The sequence below is a fragment of the Puma concolor genome, chromosome B2 (genome assembly GCF_028749965.1).
Source record: "Puma concolor isolate L17-30 chromosome B2, mPumCon1.1.hap2, whole genome shotgun sequence".
Classification (NCBI taxonomy): domain Eukaryota; kingdom Metazoa; phylum Chordata; class Mammalia; order Carnivora; family Felidae; genus Puma; species Puma concolor.
In genome coordinates this window covers 52,255,462-52,276,607 of record NC_141671.1, presented here as the reverse complement: position 1 = coordinate 52,276,607, position 21,146 = coordinate 52,255,462, and the positions used below count along the sequence as shown (strand labels likewise).

The 21,146-nt window shown below is 46.9% G+C and overlaps 1 protein-coding gene across 1 annotated transcript in view; it reads right to left on the bottom strand.

Moving 5' to 3' along the window:
• LRRC1 (leucine rich repeat containing 1) overlaps positions 1-20,889 on the bottom strand; it is a 135,004-nt gene extending 114,115 nt beyond the window's left edge. Inside the window, exon 1 of the mRNA XM_025925633.2 lies at positions 20,449-20,889. Coding sequence (XP_025781418.1) covers positions 20,449-20,607 — 159 coding nt within the window. The 5' untranslated portion in view covers positions 20,608-20,889. The remainder of the gene's footprint in view (positions 1-20,448) is intronic.
• Between the last annotated feature and the right edge of the window lie 257 nt (positions 20,890-21,146).

Here is a 21,146-nt window from a genome sequence, read left to right as displayed (position 1 = left end):
CCAGGGGTTCATAGAGTGGAGGACACAAACAGGCAGCCCATACAGATAAGTCCAGTCTATACCTGATCAACAGTGCATTTTTGAAACTGTTGAGCAAGATGTCAATGCTCAAAAACAGGGAGACTTCACATAAAAATTCTGATTTCCTGGGAAAAAAAAAAAATGCAAGCAAGTAAGCATTGAGGGAAGCAGTTAACAGCAGGCCCACATCCTAATGTGACAGGGCTGGGATGCAATGGTGAGGGCTGTCCTCCTCAGATGGGGCACATGCTCTCTTCTGCCACAGGTCTGTCCTCAGCCTGCAGTGCCCACATGCCCCTGTCACAGGCGTCTGGACTAGTGGTTCCCAATGGAGGGGACGCTTCCAACAACAAGCCTAGCAGCTCCTACTGACCTCCACACCCACTGCACATCACTGTCCTCTCCCAGGTCCCGCCCTGGAAGACTGACCTCACCCAGAGCTGCTTCCTTTCCCCAGACCTGCTTCCTTTCACCTATCTTCAACTCCAATGGCCACGACCTCTCCCATGGCTTCATTCCTACGATTTTCTCTCTGACCATCCAGCCCTTGCTAAAAAACTCCCTTCTTTCTCTGCCTACACAGCATCCCAAATACCTTTTCCATCAGACACCTCAGCGGCCTCAATCCCTCTTCCGTAGGTACAACAGACACCTACAATCTACCTTTCCCTACCCTGGGCTGGTATAGTTGAGCACTCTGGAGGACAAAAGAACACACACCATGAAGGCTGCTGGCACCCCTAGAAATTCACAACAACCCCAGGAACGCCTGCTAGCCCCTTCTCAAGCTTCACCACCCAGAGACACCCCCTGTTCAACCCCCCCACTTCTCTCCCCCAGCAACTGCCCTATCTTGTCCTTCCCTGAAGAAACTAAAGCCACCAGGCTTCATCTTCCATTTACCCACATGCATCCTTTCCTTCATTCCTCAAATTCTGTAGGGAAAAAAACCCAGTCATGCACACTGAAAATTAAACTGTCACCCTTGACCCCTGCAACCACCACTCTCCTTTTCCAGTTCAGTCAGTCACCAAGTCCTGGCCCTGTTTGCCTCAGAAATATTCTCCCTGTCTCCGGTCTTGCTCCCCATCAAATCCATCCACAAGCTGCTACCAGGCTGAGCATTCTGAACCCGTGTCTGACCAGACACTCCTGGGTTTAAACTCTGTGATGACAAATCAAAGGCCAAGCTCCCGAACCTGGCATTCGCAACCACCTGGGATGGGCCTTCTGCCTGTCCCTTGACCCCCGTACCCCCATACCTCCAACAACACCTGACTGCATCGTGCCCCCTGCCCTCCACCACCAGAAAACCTCTGCCACCAGCTCCACAACCCAGGCTTCGTCACAATCGGCCTGGGTGGCTGACGCCATCACTAAACTCTGACACCTAAAGGTAGAGACTGGCACTCCCTTCTGCATCTCGGGCGCCTAACAAGGCAGTGGGCCTTCTACGCGTGTTGGCTGCATGAAGATCTCAAGGCTGCTGCTACCTGACTGGATCTGCCAAAGTAGCATGTCGCACAAAAAAATCAGCCTTTGGAGTCTAGCAGACCTGGGCTTAATCCCAGCCAGGTTGTTTTCCTTGTGAGTGACCTGAGGCATGGGCCTGGCCTCAGTTTTCACACCTGTAAAATAGGACTTTTGAAAACCCTCCCTGACAACGCCAACCCAAAGTGCCTAGTTGTGCATCTGGAAATACTGTGGGCAGTCAGTCAGGAGCTGCTATTTGCACTTTCAAAACTGTAACTGAGGTTTCATTCCACTCTCCAGCGTGTGCAGTGTGTGGGCAGCCCCGGCCCACAGCCTCAGAAACACTTCCTGCCTTTTGGCCATTTTGCTCCTCATTAACGCCTCCGCTCAGAGGCCAGGGAGAGAGGATGGTCCTTCTGTCAACACGACTAATGATGTGTTATCTTTCTGTGCTACTGTTGACCCTCTGCCAAAGGGACACGCTGACTCAGCCCACACCAGCACCCTCCTCGCAGGTGGACGGCACACAGACGTGTGACACACCTCACTGGGCCGGCGCTGCAGGAGCCTCGTGGCACGCCAGGCTCAGACGGAACGAGGTGAGGCTGTGCCGCTGGAATCATGAGCCCCTCAGAATAACTCCCGACACTAAGGCGCTACAAAGGAGTGGCTGGACACATGAGAAATGTCTAAGGAGCTACATACCTAAACTACACCTGAAAAAAGTTTCTTTTTCGATGCAACAGACATTTTTTGAGCATTTCTTTTAACGAAGGCGCTGAATTCTCAAATGTCTGAGACAGAGATGCATAAAATAAGTCGCTGATGACAAACTGAGGGAAACAAACAAATGCACAACTAAGCCTGATCTTGACAGATGGCATGAGAGAAGCGAGCTGTGAATGGGTCAGGGGAGCACAGACACGGACGTGACTGCAGAACTGGGGGCACTTCACGGAAGTGGCAGCATCTGCACTGAAGAAGAGCATTTCAAGTGGAACACCAACAAAGACATGGGGATCTGGGACTCTGTCACAGAAATCTAACACTTAAAAACCACATTAGAAAGTACAAGAGGAGAGCTGGGTGGCTCAGTCAGTTGAGCGTCCGACTCTTGATCTCGGCTCAGGTCACGATCTCACAGTTCACGGGACCGAGCCCCGCGTTGGGCTCTGCGCTGACAGCACAGAGCCTGCTTAGGATTCTCTCTCTCCTTCTGTCTCTGCCCCTCCCCTGCTATCTCTCTCTCTCTCTCAAAATAAATAAATAAACTTAAAAAAAAAAAGTACTAGGAAGTACTTAGAACATACACTAGAATTCAACAATTTAGAAAACAAGCAGATTTGGCAATTTCATCTGTATAATATTTATGTTTTCCTCTCACAAAATTTCACACATAGAATGAAATCTAGGGACAATGTCTGCATGTACAAGCTTTTTTGTTTTTCTTTTAAGAATACTTTACAACAGAAGTCACTCCTTCTAGACTCTTCCTGAGCAGATGGTCCCTATGTTTTTGGCAGAGGACACGGAGTTAAAGCAGAGAGAGACGTAACAACTACCCACTGATGGGAAACAAGGGCGTCTGCCACAGTCAGCCAGGCTCACACTGTCTGTCCTCCCTGCCCTCCTCTTGCAGCAGGCACTTGAACCCCACAGCCAGTCCCAAGCCCCTTATTCCTATCCCTCGCCTACCTGCTTCCCACTTAGAAAACTAGGGTTGGGCCCATGGCTCCGTGTCCGCCTCTGCTTGAGACGCCACCCCCATGAGGGGCTGCAGCGGGAGACGGAGCCCAGCACACCACCCAGAAGCCACACCAGTGCCCAGCGCCACCAACCTGCCAAGCCCACCCCCAAACCACCGTCCTTCAGGCTTCCTCCTGTGTGAGATGGCTAGACGCCTATTCGAGGCATTTTCGGTTGCAAAGCTTGTGACGTGCAGGCAGAGTATCCCAAATACACCCCTCTGTTTCTCCAGGGCTGAACCCTCTGTAAGGAGAAACCGCCAGGGATCTGAAACCACAGAAGTTCCCTGACACTGCTCTCAAGCCAGGTTTACTTTGGGCCTAAACCTGAAAAATGAAATAAAACATTTAGAATATATAAAGGTTTAAAACTATATAAACTACACCTCATCAGCCATAACCATCTAGTATATTTACCTGACAAAACATATCTTTACTCCGGTTTCCTTTTTAAACAGTAAGTTACTACAGAGAGGTGGGGATGGGGAAGGTGGAAGAGTAGGGGTTGGATTAGCTTCTCTCTTCTCGTGGCCTCTACAGAACTCAGCAAATCGCTAGTTACCAGAGATGCAGGGCATAACCCACCCACCCCCTCGCCACTCTTCTTGCCACTGAGAATCAGGTTATGAGGTTATGAGAACCAAGGTGGGTAATTAGCCGTGGCATACTATAAGCTAAGGTGAGTCTATTGTAAAGTACATGTTTTCTATTAACTCAATCTTATTGGCATCCATTTGTTGCAGTCCTGGAATATGTATAGCTCCAATAAGTACAATGGAACCTCTTTTTAACGTTTATTTACAGAGAGAGAGAGAGAGAGAGAGAGAGAGAGAGAATGTAAGGGTCAGAGAGAGGGAGGGAGAGAGAGAATGCCAAGCAGGCTCCATGTTGTCAGCACAGAGTATGACTCAGAGCTTGAACCCCTGAACCGTGAGCTCATGAGCTGAGCCACAGCCAAGAGTTGGATGCTTAACCAACTGAGCCACCCAGGTGCCCCAAGAGCCTCTTGATAATATTAATCTTTACAGTCAAGACCAATAACTGCCTTATAACCTAATCACTTGATATCATTCTTTCAAAACAGAGACAAATGGCGTAACAGGTGAATAATTATGAGCAGAATTATAATGAGGGCACTGCTGTGATAAAACCAGTGCTCATTATGTTCAGTGAGACCTATTGTTTTTCCAAACGGATGTGCTTTTACTTCAAGAGTTTGTAAGGATACAGCTACAAGTTACTTCCTGAAGGGAAGAAACCCAGCACTGAAGAATGGGTGCCTCTAATCTTCTTTTAAAGATTATGCCTGAATGGGCACATTACTATTTGGTGACCTAATTCTTAAAGTGATATTTCAGCTCAGTGCTCTTTTTCTTTTCTTTTTAATTTTTTTATGTTTTTATTTTATTTTTGAGAGAGAGAGAGAGACAGAGTGTGAGTGGGGGAGGGGCAAAGAGAGAGGGAGACACAGAATCTGAAGCAGGCTCCAGGCTCTGAGCTGCCAGCACAGAGCCCGACATGGGGCTTGAACTCACAGACTGTGAGATCATGACCTGAGCTGAAGTCGGATGCTTAACAGACTGAGCCACCCAGGCACCCCACTGGTGCTCTTTTTCTTAACAAGGCAAAAATAACCGAGGTGACATGGGTATCTGTCTCTGTTCCCTTTCACAGAACAGACACAATTCCTGACCCATCAGGTGGCTTTTGGTGTAGACGACATGGTCGCCCCATATTTAGCCTGAAGGAAGGAAGACACAGTGGTTAGGAATAAGGGCTCTCGAACCAGACTGCATCGGCTGGACCCCTAGCTCTTCTGCTTCCTAGCTGTGTGACCTTAGCAAGCTAATTCATCTGTGTCCCAGTGTCATCAACAGCAAAATAAAGCTATTTATGTAAAATGAAGTCATGGTTGTAGAAAGGATTAAATGAGTTACTCACAGGAAGTATTTAGAACAATTCAAAGCACGCTGCTCAAAAACAGTGTGCTGTCTTTCTTATAATTATCATTACCCAGACTTCCTCTCCTAAGTTCTAGGTCTCATAAAACTTCTGACATGTCCCAAGTCAAGTACTTCCTATGCTGCTATATTCCTTTTCCCAGTCCACCGTAAACAGCTGTCATTCCCTAGTTGACAAAACCAAAACCCTGCATCCAATACATCAGCAGGTCTTCCTGACTTTACCCCCAAGATATAGCTCATTACTCACTGCTACCACCCAGCCCAAATCACCAACAGCTCTTCTACAGAACTTTTCAATAAAAGGCTTCCTCTCCAGGTCTCCTGCTTCTCTGAACTCTTCCTCCCTGTCTCTCACCAGCTGGCAGAGGGAACTTTCTAAACCCTAAGTCAGCTATCCTGCGGGTTCATGATCTGCCATACTTCATTCAAGTGACCAAACAAATAAATAAATAAAAACAAAAACAAAAACAAAACAACAATCCAACCTCCCCACCAGGGTCTCCATACCCTTACATACATGAACCCCACCAACATCTTCACTTCTCTTCCCTGTCATACTGTGTTCCAGCCTCACTGGCCTTCTTTCTGCCTACAAAATTGCCAAACTCATCACCAAGTCTTTGCAAGGACTTCTGTCATATTCACACAGCTACCTTCCTGCATCAATCAATACAAATGCTGCCTCCATGGAGAGGCATTCTCCCTCCTATCACTCCCTACTGCATTTCCCTGTTTTATTTTCTTTTGTTTTTTCATTATTTTTTATACGATTTATTGTCAAGTTAGCTAACGTACAGTGTAGTCTTGGCCTCAGGAGTATTCCTATTCATCACTTACATACAACACACAGTGCTCATCCCAACAAGTGACCTCCTCAATGCCCATCACCCATTTTCCCCCCGCCCCCATCCCCCCACCCAACACTCTGCCAGCAACCCTCAGTTTGTGATCTGTATTTAACAATCTCTTGTGCTTTGCCTCCCTCTCTCTTTGTAACTTATTTGCCCTTCCCTTCCCCTAGGGTCTTCTGTTAAGTTGCTCAAATTCCACATGAGTGAAAACATATGATATCTTTCTCTGACTGACTTATTTCACTTAGCATAATACCCTCCAGTTCCATCCACATTGCTGCAAATGGCAAAATTTCATTATTTTTCATCACCAAGTAGAATTCCAGTGTGTGTGTGTGTGTGTGTGTGTGTGTGTGTGTGTGTGTGTTTGTGTGTGTATACACACACACAAACACACACACACACACACACACACACACACACACACACCACATCATCTTAATCCATTCATCAGTTCATGGGCATTTGGGCTCTTTCCACAATTTGGCTATTGTTCATTAGCACTGCTCTAAACATTGGGGTGCATGTGCCCCTTCTAATCAGTACTACTATATCCTTTGGATAAATTCCTAGCAGTGCTATTGATGGATCACAGGGTAGTTCTATTTTTAAATTTTTGTGGAAACTCCACACTGTTTTCCAGAGTAGCTGCACCAGTTTGCATTCCCAACAGCAGTGCAAGAGGATGCCCCTTTTTCCACATCCTCGCCAGCATCTGTAGTTTCCTGATTTGTTCATTTTAGCCACTCTGACCAGTGTGAGGCAGTGTCTCAGTGTGGTTTTGATTTATATTTCCCTGGTGATGAGTGACATTGAGAATCTTTTCATGTGTCTGTTGACCATCTGGATGTCTTCTTTGGAAAAGTGTCTATTCATTTCTTCACTGGATTATATGTTTTTCAGGGGCTGAGTTTGGTAAATTCTTTATTATCTTTTTGACACTAACCCTTTATCTGATATGTCATTTGCAAATATCTTCTCCCATTCTGTTGGTTGCCTTTTAGTTTTGCTGATTGTTTCCTTAGCTGTGCAGAAGCTTTTTATCTTGATGAGGTCCCAATAGTTCATTTTTGCTTTTATTTCCCTTGCCTTCAGAGACATATCAAGTAAGAAGTTGCTGTGGCTGAGGTCAAAGAAGTTGCTGTCTGTTTTCTCCTCTAGGGTTTTGATGGTTTCCTGTCTCACATTCAGGTCTTTCATCCATTTTGAGTTTATCTTTGTATATGGTGTAAGAAAGTGGTCCAGTTTCATTCTTCTGCATGTTGCTGTCCAGTTCTCCCAGCACCATTTGCTAAAGTGACTGTCTTTTTTCCACTGGATACTCTTTCCTGCTTTGTCAAAGGTAAGTTGGTCATACATTTGTGGGTCCATTTCTGGGTTCTCTATCCTATTCCATTGTTCTGTATGTTTGGTTTTGTGCCAATCTGACTGGATGATTACAGCTTTGTAATACAGGCTAAAGTCCGGGACTGTGATGCCTCCAGCTTTAGTTTTCTTTTTCAACATTACTTGGGCTATTCAGGGTTCCATACAAATTTTAGAATTGTTTGTTCTAGCTCTGTGAAGAATGCTGGTGCCATTTTGATTGGGATTGCATTGAATGTGTAGATTGCTTTGGGTAGTATCGACATTTTAACAATTTGTTCTTCCAATCCACGAGCATGGAATGTTTTTCCATTTCTTTGTGTCTTCTTCAATTTCTCTCATAAGCTTTCTATAGTTTTCAGCATACAGATCTTTCACCTCTTCAGTTAGGTTTATTCCTAGGTATTTTATGGTTCTTGGTGCAATTGTAAATGGGACCGATTTCTTGATTTCTCTTTCTGTTGCTTCATTATTGATGTATAGAAACGCAACCAGTTTCTGTACATTGATTCTCTATCCTCCAACTTTGCTGAATTCATGTATCACTTCTAGCAGTGTTTTGGTGGAGTCTGGCTTTTCCATGTAGAGTATGTTATCTGCAAAAAGTGAAAGTCTGACTTCTTCTTTGCCAATTTGGATGCCTTTTATTTCACTTTGTTGTCTGAATGCTGAGGCTAGGACTTCTCCCTGTTTTGTTTTCATTACAGTTTTTATCACTATCTGAAATTCTTAGGTGCTTTTCCATTTACTGGCTGTCTCCCTTACCTGGAATGAAAACTTGTAAGAATAAGGCAAGATAGTTATCTTGCTAGATAGAACAATGCCTGAAGCAGAGTCAACACTCAATTAAGTCTGTTCAGTGAACAGGGGAAGGAGGGAGAGTGGGTTGAGATCCAGCAGAGATCTATCCCCAGTGCCCATTCCTGAATGTAGCTGCCTGGGAAGCCAGATACCAATACCTGGTCAGAAGCCCGCTTTGCAGGATGGTGGAAAGCTGTCACCTCTGATCCCAGTACACTCCTTGAAAGCCACCTCAAGTCTGATATTAACCCATCCAGAGAACCCATATCCTCAATCATCAGTCCCCAAACTAAGTTTGCCTAAATACAGTTTCTCGGGCACTCAAATCAACCCAAAGTAAAGTTTCAAACAACCACCTATGGACTGCTTCAGTTCATTTAATAAAAAGACAAAAAAGTCCCAGCTATGTTGCCCATTTTACTTCACTTCTAAAAGCTGGGAAAATGCAACTGACATGGGGGAAAATCTCAGTGTTCAAAGGTTGTCTGTGCCTGTGTGGGGGTGGGGATGTGGGGGAAGGGTGTGGGTATGTGTAGGGAGGTGTGGGGGTATGGGGGGGTTTGGGGGGGGTGAGGGACTGTCAGGGGGAGGATGTAAGTATGTGGAGTGGGAGTGAGTTTGGGGGGAGGGGGAGTGCTGTTTAAACCAGAAAAAATCTGCTGATCTTTTTCCCTTAACTGGTTCTGAGAATCAACAACTGACCACAAGAGGGTATTTGGAACAGCTTCACCTTATCATCCAATCCTTGATTATAATTATTAAGCCCACACTTGTGGTTCTGCTAAACCTCACTAAGCAACCTCATGGGGTATGTGCACAACTGTGGGACCACTCTCCTAAGGTTAGCAAGGTGGCATCATGTTGTAACAATTCAGAAAACTGGCACTCAAGGAGATCAGAACTCAAAGGTGCCCTGAACACCAATGACACCATCCCTTCATCATTCAGATAAGGAAACTGAGGCTCAAAGGATTATGTGATTTGCCCAAGGTTACAATGCTAGTGTCATTCAGATCAAGGACAAAAATCTGGACTACCAGGCCAGCGCTCATCTCCCTCCATCATGACACCACTCATCCATACAAAGACCAGAAAGCTCTGCTCCTCTTGGAATAATCATCAGGCTCTTGCTTACAGGTATAGTCCAAACCCACTTCTTTTTTTCTTTCTTTTATTTAAAATTTTTTTAATGTTTATTTATTTTTGAGAAAGAGAAAGAGAGGTAGAGCAAGAGTGGGGGAGGGGCAGAGAGAGGGGGAGACGCAGAATCTGAAGCAGGCTCCAGGCTCTGAGCTGTCAGCACAGAGCCCGATGCGGGGCTCGAACTCACAGACCGTGAGATCATGACCTGAGCCGAAGTCAGACGCTTAACTGACTGAGCCACCCAGGTGCCCCAACTCCAAACCCACTTCTAAATCCACTTCCCAGCAGGGCTGAAAACTTCCCCAAGAATGCTGCTCAAATATGTATTAAATGTTTGATCTGTGCCAACCACCCTGTTAGGCAGCAAGAATGCAAAGAAAAAAAAAGTGTGTAGCTTTAAGAAACTCACTTTGATGGGAGAAAGAGATAATTACAAAGAGGTACAAGTAATGACACAGGTGTCCCCAGAGACCAGAGAGGCAGTAAGGGAAGGCTTCCTGGAGGAATGTTATCTCCTGAGCTGTATCCCCTGGGATGAAGAGCAATGAGCCAGGCAAAGAAATTGAGAAAGAGTAACTCATGGTAGACAGAGTTAAATAAAAAAAAAAAAAAATGAAGACTCATAAGTATGAAATAATATGTTGGCAACCAAGGGTGGCTAACTCTTGCTGAAACACAAGCTGGAAAGTTCAGGTTGGAAAAAGATGGGAGATAAGGTGGAAGGGGTAGGCAGAGAACAAAAACACTGCCAGGTTGTGTCCTGCAGGTGTGAGAAGCCACTGCAGCAGGAAGCCACTCATCACATTTGTGTGTTATTTTAGAGAGAGAGAGCATGTACAAGCAGGGGAAAGGGGCAGAGGGAAGGAGAAAGGGGTGGAGAGCAGGAGGTGGAGGGGAGAGAGGGGGGGAGAGGAAGAGGGGGAGAGAGAGAGGGGGAGAGGGAGAGGGGGAGAGGGAGAGGGGGAGAGGGGGAGAGGGAGAGGGGGAGAGGGGGAGAGGGGGAGAGGGGGAGAGGGGGAGAGGGGGAGAGGGGAGAAGGGGAGAGGGGGAGAGGGGGAGGGGGGAGAGGGGGAGAGGGGGAGAGGGGGAGAGGGGGAGGGGGAGAGGGGGAGAGGGGGAGAGGGGGAGGGGAGAGGGGAGAGGGGGAGAGAAAGAGAGGGAGAGAGGGAGAGAGGGAGAGGGGAGAGGGGGAGAGGAAGAGAGGGAGAGAGGGAAAGGGAGAGTGGGAGAGGGAGAGAGAGGGAGAGAGAGGGAGAGAGAGGGAGGGGGAGAGAGAGGGAGGGGGAGAAAGAGGGAGGGGGAGAAAGAGGGAGGGGGAGGGAGAGGGAGAGGGAGGGAGAGGGAGGGGGAGGGAGAGGGAGGGAGGGGGAGGGAGAGGGAGGGAGGGGGGAGAGAGAGACAGAGAGAGAGAGAGACAGAGAGAGGGAGAGAGAGACAGAGAGAGGGAGAGAGAGACAGAGAGAGAGAGGGAGAGAGAGACAGAGAGAGAGAGGGAGAGAGATGGAGGGGGAGGGAGAGGGGGAGAGAGAGAGAGAGAGAGAGAGAGAGAGAGAGAGAGAGAGAGAGAGAGACTCTTAAGCAGGCCCCACACTCAGCATGGAACCCAATGCGGGGCTTGATTCCACGACTCTGGGATCATGACCTGAGCTGAAATAAAGAGTCGGACACGCAACCAACTAAGCTACCCAGGTGTCCCACATTTGTGTTTTAGAAAGATCACTGCCAAGTAGTGAGAAAGGACTGAAGGAGTAAAGGATAAAAGAGTTTGAGCCTTTGGGAGAGGCTGATCCACACAAGTCAGCACACCAAGTTAATGCCCAAGCTTCCTGTCCCCCACCATGCTTCATATCACCTTGGCCCCTGTTCCAGAAACAGAACCAAGTCAACCCAGAGTGAGCTCCATGGCACAAGATTGTGTCGCCTCACAAAAGCTCCCTGTCTACAATGCCCGCCCACCCTTCCCAGCCTCTCTGAACCTACCTTCAGTGAAAACCAGAGTACTGCTTTCCTGATGCCCCAGTGAGCCTCCTGCAAGGGTCTACAGCAAGTCCTGGTTTACTGACCTGTGTGACACTGAGCCACATTAGGAATTCCATGACTCAAACTTCTCTCCCAAACTCAAGAGTGTAAACTACCTGAAGCCAAGACTTAGATGTCAGCTTTCCAAAGACCTGGAACAAATATGTGATTAACTGGCCGAAGCCCATCTGAGGGCTTTTCCAGGCCTATAGGAAGGAGTCACAGTGGAAAATAAAAGGAGCAGAGATGGGGTGCCTGGGTGGCTCAGTTGTTTGAGTGTCGGACCTTGATGTAGGCTCAGGTCACCATCTCACAGTTCATGAGACCAAGCCCTGAGTTGGGCTCTGCAACCAAAGCCTGCTCAGGACTCTCTCTCCATCTCCCTCCATGCCCCTCCTTCATTTGCGCTCTCTCTCAAAATAAATAAACTAAAAAAAAAAAGCAGAGATGATAGAACCAGTCTCTAGGCCCCTAGAAAATCCACAGGACTTAGAATCTAGAGTTGGAGATGTACAGTCCACATTTTCATTTTGCTTTGACATAACACTTTACCTCTCTAGATTTTCATTTCCTTAGCTACATAAAGTGGGTAGATTTCTATAACTTCTAACAAGGCCTTCCCATCTCACTATTATTAAAAAAAAATCTTTGACAATCTAGCAAGATCTATAAAATTTGTAATGTATACCCTTTCATCCAACAATTATGCTTCTTAAAATTTATCTTAAACATTTGCACAGGAGTACAAAGTAATATGTACAAGAACATTTAATCCAGCATGGTTCATCACTGCAAAATCAGAAACCATTTAAATGTCAGCAATAGGAGAAAGGTTCAATCAATCAATCGTGAAACATCCAGTACAGTGGAATACTACAGCCCCAGAAGCAATGCTAGAAGACATCTATACGTACTGATATGGAAGATGTCCAAGGCAGTGTTATGTAAAAAAAGCAAATAGCAAAGCAATTTATATAGTGAGAGTTCTTGCTTTGTTTTAACAATAATAAATACATGGTGATGTATGAAGAGAAAAAAAATCCGTAAGAATACATTCTAAAATTGTTAATGGTTGGTATCACTTCAAAGGATGCAAGGAAAATGTCATCTTCATTCTTTGAGTTCTTTTAAGTATCCAATCCATATCACTCCTTTAATGAGATAAAAACAAGGCCACGTCATGGTCCAAAGTCAAGCCAGTTGCACTCCTAGCCTGAGCTCAGAGGTCTCAGCATCTTCCGAACCAAGTTAAGCAGCAGGAGCCCACATCACATCCTCAGAGGTTCAGAAGCCACTTTCTGGCCTTTGCATGAGCTCATCTGACTTGAGCTCCTAGTTTCTACCACAAGTCAGCTGACAGGCCCTCCTGATGATCTTTTCCCAAGAAGTAGGTGTGGACTGTGGACAGAAAGGTGATGAGAGTGGCCAGGGTAGACACAGACCTCTCCATCTGGCCATACTACCCAGGAATCAGTCTGGAACATGCTGTAATTAGGTGTAACACCTCCTTCCACCCACCACATGACAAATCCATTCCTTGCGGTTCTTGGAAACTGAAATACCAAATTTCTTCCAACTGAGTCAAATTCTCTGGACTCTAGAATTACAGCCTAGATAAGGAAACTCTTGAAAATAATGACAAGCCAAAAAAAATGTTTTTTCATTTTTAAAAATATTTCATCTTACTTCTAGTTCAAAGTATTTTTACAGTAGACACACATACATACCATTAGATCTTCTAAAATACCACATGCAATAGTAAATTACCATTCCTGTCCACTAAATAATACCCAAGAGAAAGTAAATGGACATCCAGGAGTTTCTTCTATGCATTTACTAAGCTCTGGCCCATGATCTCATCATCCCTCATAACTATCACATGAAGGAGAGGACAAACATTTGTAGCCCTATGTTCTGGGTAGGGTTCCAAAATAGGCTAAATCCCCCTAGACTTCCGTGAACAAAGAGAAAAGCCTTCAGCACTCACTCAATCCTTACCTAAAAGAACCCACTGCTTCTGGTTGTTCCATGGCACAGCAAGGTCATGGCTGAGATTTCTGTCATCATTGCTAAGAAATGTTTACCTTGCTATTCCTGACCCCCTTGTGTAAATATCAACTACACTTATCCCCAGAATGTCAAGTCTGTGGTATAGACTAAAAAGGTATTCCTTTTTAAGGAAATCCCAAGTCCCTACTTACTATAGTACAGAAGCTGCAAATTCTGGCAGAGAGGATAATGCACTGGAAAGCTGGAAGGAAGGTTCAATGTGCCCCTTTTCACTGGAAGCCCCTTGGAAGAGGCAGGAGGAACTGTGAAAACAAGCTTATTTTGCTATTTTACCAGCAGCACTCATCTTTGTCCATCCCAGAAAAGTTTTATTAAATGAGTAGTTTTACTTTCCCTCAAAGACGTGAGCTATTTTTTAAAGACACATAACTTCCAAGTTCCTCTAGAAAAATAAAAATTCTGCAAGTGTTAGCCTTTCAAAGCATGAGCAGAAGATGATGAAACTAAAGTCCATGGTACGGTACACAAATAGTACGCGTTCGTATTACTCAGAAACACAGAACGCCAGGGCTACCAGTGTTCCTGCAGGTTCATGTTTATAAACTTGATGACCATATTCATCTGAAACACAAAACGAACAAACTCTTGCCACCCATAGCACATCTGGCTATTCCTCCTTCCCCCGAGTCAATACCTACATATAATTCTTGCCATGTCTTAGTGAGCGATTCACAAGCTGAATGCAGGCACATGCCACAGTCAAGGAAAAGATGTCCCCCCAAAAGGAGGTAAATGCTTTTACTTGGTGTTACACAAGTATTACTGAAGTGCCTCAGAAGATCAGCGCAGCAGAAAAGGTAGCACAGCAGAAAGAGCACTGGACCCAAGGGCAGGAATGCCCAGGGTGAACATCTTTGACAAAGCCATCTCCCCTGTTCATCCCCAAGATGCTCTATCATTTCCTCTGGCCTAGACCACCATAGTGGGCTCCTGGCTTGTCTCCCTGACTCTAAACCCTGTGCTCTGGAATTACCTTTCTAAAGCAAAGATCTAACTGTACTGCACCTCTACTTCCACACCATCCATGGGCCTCCTCTGCCTCCAGGTCAGAACGTACCTCCTCAGCAACACTGTCAAGAGCCTTTCACGATCTGGCCCCAGAACCCTCTCCAGGCACGCTCTACTGCTCAGGTGCCCCTCATTCTAGCCACCTGGAAAGGACTGGTTTTGGCAACAGCTGACATACTTTGTCCTTCCTTCCAGTCAAGTATGAATGTCACCACCTCCAAAGTCTTCCTTCAGCTCCTCAGAGAATGTGAGACTCCTCAGAGCTGCCATGAGCTTTCTGCAGAGGCTCCCTCCTAAGCATGCACATACTGTCGGGCCTCCTCTGGCCCAGGCAGGCCCACAGGTGGTAAATGCACACGTGGAGCTGGAGCCAAATGCCTACTCCAGAACTGACCTTGACCATGTTTCCTAAACAAGATTCTTAAGTAAGTTTCTTAAATAAGTCTCAATGTCTGCATTTGCAAAACTGAAATTCTAACAGCTAAAGCGTGTTATTCAGTCTGAGAGAAATAATTTATGTAGAGTACCTAATTCGATGTTTGGAGCTTAGTAAAATCTCAATAAGTGGTGACTATTATACTTCTTATTAATAGGTACTAAATACTCAGTATTTCTTAATCAGAGAGATTTGGCCCTCCACTAACCCAAGGCAAATTACAACTTCTCCAGGTCTCAGTTTCCTCACCTATAAGGGGGTGGGGGAATTGGGGGCAGAGAGAAGTAGGAGAAGGGGGGTTGGATGAACACATAAGAGACTCACAATTAAGTGCTAAACTGTGCAACAAGATACCTGAGAAATGAGAATGGTTTCCTTACCCTGACAAATGCGTGGGTCATCACTTTAAAGGGAAAGTCCTCTCTTGGGCTCCCTTCTTCCTAAGCTTTCACTTAAATTATTTTTATTCCAATGTTACTTAAGTATGTCTAAACATAAAACTAGGTATGCCCTCCCTGCACCTTAGCTCTTACAAAACTATAAGGTGAACCAAATAAAAAATCTGACAAAAACCAATAAAAGAGAACACAACGCTAATCTGACGTGACAAATGACAATGACACAATTGGACAGTCATCACATGGCTGCACATACTGGTACAGAACTACCTCGGAGCAGGCTCCTGGCAACTCTGCCTGCCTGCACCACCGTGAGTTCTGTGACCCCTTTGGCTACCCACCACTCTTCTCTAACAAACGGCTATGAAACCTTTGCTCACGTAACTTCCAGCTATCATCTGACCCAAACACGTGATTTCTGCAATAAGCCCACATCTGTTCTTTCCCCCTCCGCTAGAGACAATTAAGGGAGTGCTCAATCAAACACAGATTATGGCACTACTAAAACCTTATGGCACTACTCATCTGTAAGTTCACCTAGATGTATGGAACCTATGAGTTTTTAATTATTATTGAAAAGAGCATTAAAATTTTAATTCTGGTTTTAAAAAATGAATTACAAACTCCCAGGAAAATGTGTCCCAACTCTGGGTTAAGAAACATTGTTTTATTTGGAGGGGAAAAAAAAAAGGGGCATCTCACCACAGTAACTGCAAAACTCTTAGACCTCATATATCTGACTGTTAAGTGCTTTGCGTGCACTTACAGAGTAACCATACAAACCAGGTACTAAGACAACAAGTGAGGAAACCAAGGCTTGAAGAAAGTACCCAAGTGATGGAGCAGCATGTGAGCTATCTGACTTCAGCATCCGTGGTCTCTTCTCCTTGAAGACAAGCCCAAAGAGCCTTGGTCCATGAACTTGTGAAGAACGGCTGTCCCACTGAAGTGGGACATGGCAAGTTTAAGACAAAAGGGACTTATTCCAAGTGGGAATGGATATCCTCTTAACAGATCACAGTTGGAGATTTGAAGTCACAGTCAGAAATTATGTTTACAATGCCTAAAAATCATTTCAAAAAGATATGACTGTCAAAGATTCCCAGCACAGAAGAGATAGAGAACAAAAACTGGTAAGAAAAAAGCCACTGAATTCAGAATGACTTTATCCCATAACGAGTTTCAACAGATTGGTATATAGTAGATGTGAGACTGCAGGAAGGGGAATCACGATGGCTGAGAAACGGGGGCAGCTTACCCATGACAGCACGTGTGAAGACTCATTCATGCAACAAGCATGTGCGTGCCTACTATGTGCCAGCCACTGCCCCAGGTTCAGCCATGAACAAAAGCATCCCTGCCCTCCTGGAGGTGATGTACTAGTTGGGGAGACAAAGAACATGAGTAAAATAGGAGGGGCTAAATAAGCACGCAGATGCAAGTAAGCAAGTCTAGAGTTTGGTAGTAATAGGGCTCTAACGGCTAGGAAAAAATAAAGCAGGATATGAGAAAGAATGATGGGAAAGGGGAGACATTTGAGATAATGTCATCTGGCAATCATCAAAAGATCAACTAAACCCTAAATAAGAGTAGGTGACAAAATGAAACTTGGTTTTATAAGCTATATGGGTTCAACAGCCTTTACTCAAAATATGTGCTGCCTATTAGACTAGGCTCTGTACTGAAGCCAGAGAGATGGCATGAAGGTATCCAAGAATCCATGCACCTTGAGGGGGAAATTGACAGTGTCAGAAACACTAAGGAAGCACAGAGGGGAGCACAGGCTCTTGGGGAAGACAAAACAGCTCACCATATCAGTGACCTTTAACTTCTCAAGTGGCTTCCAACTTAAGGCAACCAGAGACTGTGCATCTAACCAGCTAGAGTCTTGAAAAAGGTCACTCCCAACTTGAATATTCTCTGACTACATTGGAGGTGGATAGATGCCAGAGCCATGATATGCTTAAGAGAAAGAGGCAGAGCTGAAAGATCTGTATCAGGCGAGGCTAAATTCCTTCAACAGACAAAAGCTGTTTACTGAGCAGGACCTACTGGGTGCCAGGCTCTATGCTCACAAGGATGAGCAAAAGCATGCCAGCATCTCAGGAAGTTAGAGTCAGACTGTCTCCGTTACTAGGCATCCCAAAGGGATGGAGCCGGGAGGAAGTGAGAAGGAGAAGGTGGATGGGAATGGGATGGTGAGCCTATCATCCAGCTGGGGTCAGGCTGCAGATGAACGTTCCAAGCCTTCCCTGCAGAACAGCAGCACTGAGAGGCTACTACAAGGTGGACCCACTGCCGAGGATGGGGATGCAGGCTCAGCAAAAGTTTAGATTAGGTAAGTAACCACCAAGCTAGCTGTCATGCCCCCTCTACCCCATACTCACCACATCTGTATTCAAGTCACCTACCTCCCCATAAAGTTGTGAATAGCTCATAGGAATCATGCCTTCTCTAATCTCTATATTCCTAGCAACTGCAAATGATGAAGGGTCAGTAAATGTTTGACAGAGACCAGGCTTAATGAGAGGAGTAAAACAGGAGGGGCTAAATAACTGAGATTTTAATGGGTGTGAAAAGCTGAATAAGCCAGATTCCTGCTAGGTGTCCAAAGCTGCTGAACAGGGGCGGGGCGGGGGGTGACCAGTGACTCTGCATCTAACCAGCTGAACAGCCTTGATGGAGTCGCTTCAATTCTGAGTTTCAATTCGCAAAGTAAGGGAGCTGAAGCAAATCTGAGGTTACAAACCTTTCAGTAGAAAGGAGACGGCTTTTCATCATCCTGAACCGTGAACAATGTCTGTATCTTTGCTTTTGGGGTATGGGGTGTGGACTTCCCCTTGTCTGCGCTTCCAAACAAATTACAGAGAAGAAAACAGCCAGCCAGCAAGACCACCACCACAAGGACCCAGGAGGTCTGTCAGCAAAAGAGGGCCCCTGGTGATGGGGCAGGTAAGGAGACAGAGGTTAGAGGAGGGGTGGGGGTAGGGACAGCAGGGAGCAGTGCTAATGAGTTATGCAGATCTCAGAGGGGAAACAACAGCCCAAGGAAAGGACTTCTACTTTGAATGAAATATCTGTGCTTTCAAGGTGGTTGTGCACGTCTGGCTTATACCCATCCAGGCACCCAGACACGGTAAGTCATGAAGAAATCATTTTTAAACAACCTAGAAACTCTAAAACTAATTTTGGAGCTGTAAGAGCAATAATTACCCATAAGCAAGACCACCTTTAGCCTCTGAAAAGCTTGTTTATTTATACTGTATCTACAGAGTGCTATCAGACTAGCTTGAGCCTCTGAGAAGTTTCCAGTTAGGATTAGTATGAATACCTAACACTTCCAAAACCCATAATTTCCCCTTACAAAGCTGAATTCCCCAACATTACAGGAAAACCCACAAACTTTGCAGAAGGGAGTAAAAAGCCAATCCAGTCAAAGGAAACCTTCCAGTTCTGTAAAAACAAACAAACAAACAAAATACCACAAAGAACACTGAAACATTTCTAGTTAAGTAGCTTTTCACTCAATCTTTAATAACTTCATGCTGACACACTTGAAAAGTATTAAATAACATATTCTGTATTTCTGGCAATAGCAATGCCTAAAACTTACTTACAACTTAAGGCAGTAAGTGAGCTTATGCCTTTCAAGTCAAATTTGAGCAAGCTCAAGGCCAGACAAAGCCATGCGTCTGAAAATGCCTGCAAAATAATAAATGCCTGAGGGAACTGTACGGCTTTTTTGCTTCTAAGCTAAATAAAGCCTGGGGGGCTTTGCAAAGATCCTAGTGAGGATAATCCACATGATTACACAGAGCAAACCATCCGATTCCACATGAACCAAGGAAAGTTAATCAAAGAGAAAGAACACTTCAAATATTAAGAAAAACACACCGTTCTGCTTTTTAAAACACTTGGTCAGCGCTGAGGAACGCCATCAGGTCATTTTAACAAGCCAGAACATTTGACTAGCGAGCGTCTCTGTGACAGTCCTGTGTTAACTAAAGGACAAGAAAGATATTTGAGTCCCAACGCTCAGGCCTCACGTCCTCCTCCCAATTCCCAGCAGTCTAGTCTCCCTACTTCCTGCACACCTTTGGATTACTGCACACCGACTTCCTGCACACCCCGGGATTTGTGATACCTTCTTCCTTAAGGGTTACTCAAGCTAATTTCCTCGGCAGCAAGCTCGAAGGTTAAAAGTTCGCAGTCCCAGACCCTCCGTTAAAGCTCAATCAGCATGTGTCTTAGCCGCACCAGACTGATCAATGTATGTAAACAACTCTGAAGAGGTAACGCATCACTGCAAGGATAGAAGTCAGCAGGCTGAAGGTACGCGCTCCGGGAGAGGCGGCTGGCAATGCTGGCCCGCCGGGCGCAGCCTCTACTGACGTTCACAGCGGCTCCTTCCACGCAACAGGTCCACGCAGGCAGGGCCCCAGCGGCGGGCACCTGGGCACCCGCCCACAGGTCCCAAAGCATACCTCTCCTCCTGCCCGATATCCTCCAGCTCACCTCCCCTCACCTACAATTCCCAACCGGCCCCGGAGCCAAGGCCGGCCAGCTCAAGGCCGGCCAGCTCGCCAAACTACCGTACTTTCAAGCACTGCCCACCAGCGATAAGGCCCTGGGGGCACATTCCTCCGAACACGCCTAGTTAGTGCGGCTCACTTGCGCGCTGCCCACCCGGGAAGCGCGCCCTGGCTAGTGGTCGGGGAATTCAGTGCAAGGAAAACTACCCTGAGAGCAGATGCCACGCTCTGTCCTTCCACCTGGGAACAGCCCCAGCCACCTGGCTCCTCACCTGCCCGGGTACAAATGCCAGTTGTTAGTACTTAGACGTGTATCTAAACTCCTTACCAGCCCAGAACGTTTCCTTAGTCGCACAAGCTCTAGTGACTACTTGGAAAACATCAAGTCGCTCGCTTTGTATAAAATGACAAGGAACTTTTAATGCGAGGGGAGGAGGGTAAGGGAGGAAGAGGCAGGTGAATGCAGGTAGTGGTGGCTCTGCGGGACGTGGCGACGGGATCTGGAGGTGGAAGAGGGATAGAGTGTGGAAGGGAGGTGACCACGGGAGAGAGGAGGGAGAGGGCTGGCCAGGCTCGGCCGAGTTCCCCCAAAGGCGGCGCGCAGGTGAGGCCGGACACTCACCTCGGGCAGCTCGCGGAGCTGGTTGGCGTCCAGCAGCAGCTCCTCCAGGCTGCGGGCGTAGCGGTAGATCTCCTCGGGGACATAGACCAGCGAGCAGTGGCGCTTGTCGATCGTCTCCACATGACGGTTGCACCGCCACAGGGGGATGCAGTGGAACATCGCCGCCCCCGCCGCCGGGTCCCGAGCCGCGGAGACCCGGGCTCTGAGCCCGCTCCGCCCGGCGGCTCCGCTCCGCCCGCTGCCCAGTCCGCACTCGTTGGCTCCCGTGCTCGCTTGCTCCTCGCGCCGGGGTTCGCGGTCCCAAACGCTTCCAGGAACCTCGGGCGGGAGCCCCAGCCGAGTCCCAGCGCCCCCGCCCGCCAGCCGGTGCGTCCCCTCCCACCTTCCAGTCGCGCCGCCGCGGCCGCTACTGCCGCGCGGAGCTTCCTACTCGCGGCCACCGCGCGACTGAGCATGCGCGCCAGTGGGCGCGCGCGAGGGCGTATCCCGACCCGGGGGATGCTCCGCTCCGGGTTTTCCCGGAGACCTGGAGTCGGAGAGGGTCGAAACCTGCGGGCCGGGCGCTCTCGGTCCCCCAACTCTGGCTGGGGTTCCGGGAGCGTTCGTCTCTCTGAGGAAGCCTGACTCCAATGGAGCTTGGGGTAAAGATGAAGCAGAGGAGAGGTGGCCTGAGGGGAGCAGAACAACTTTGATTTTTA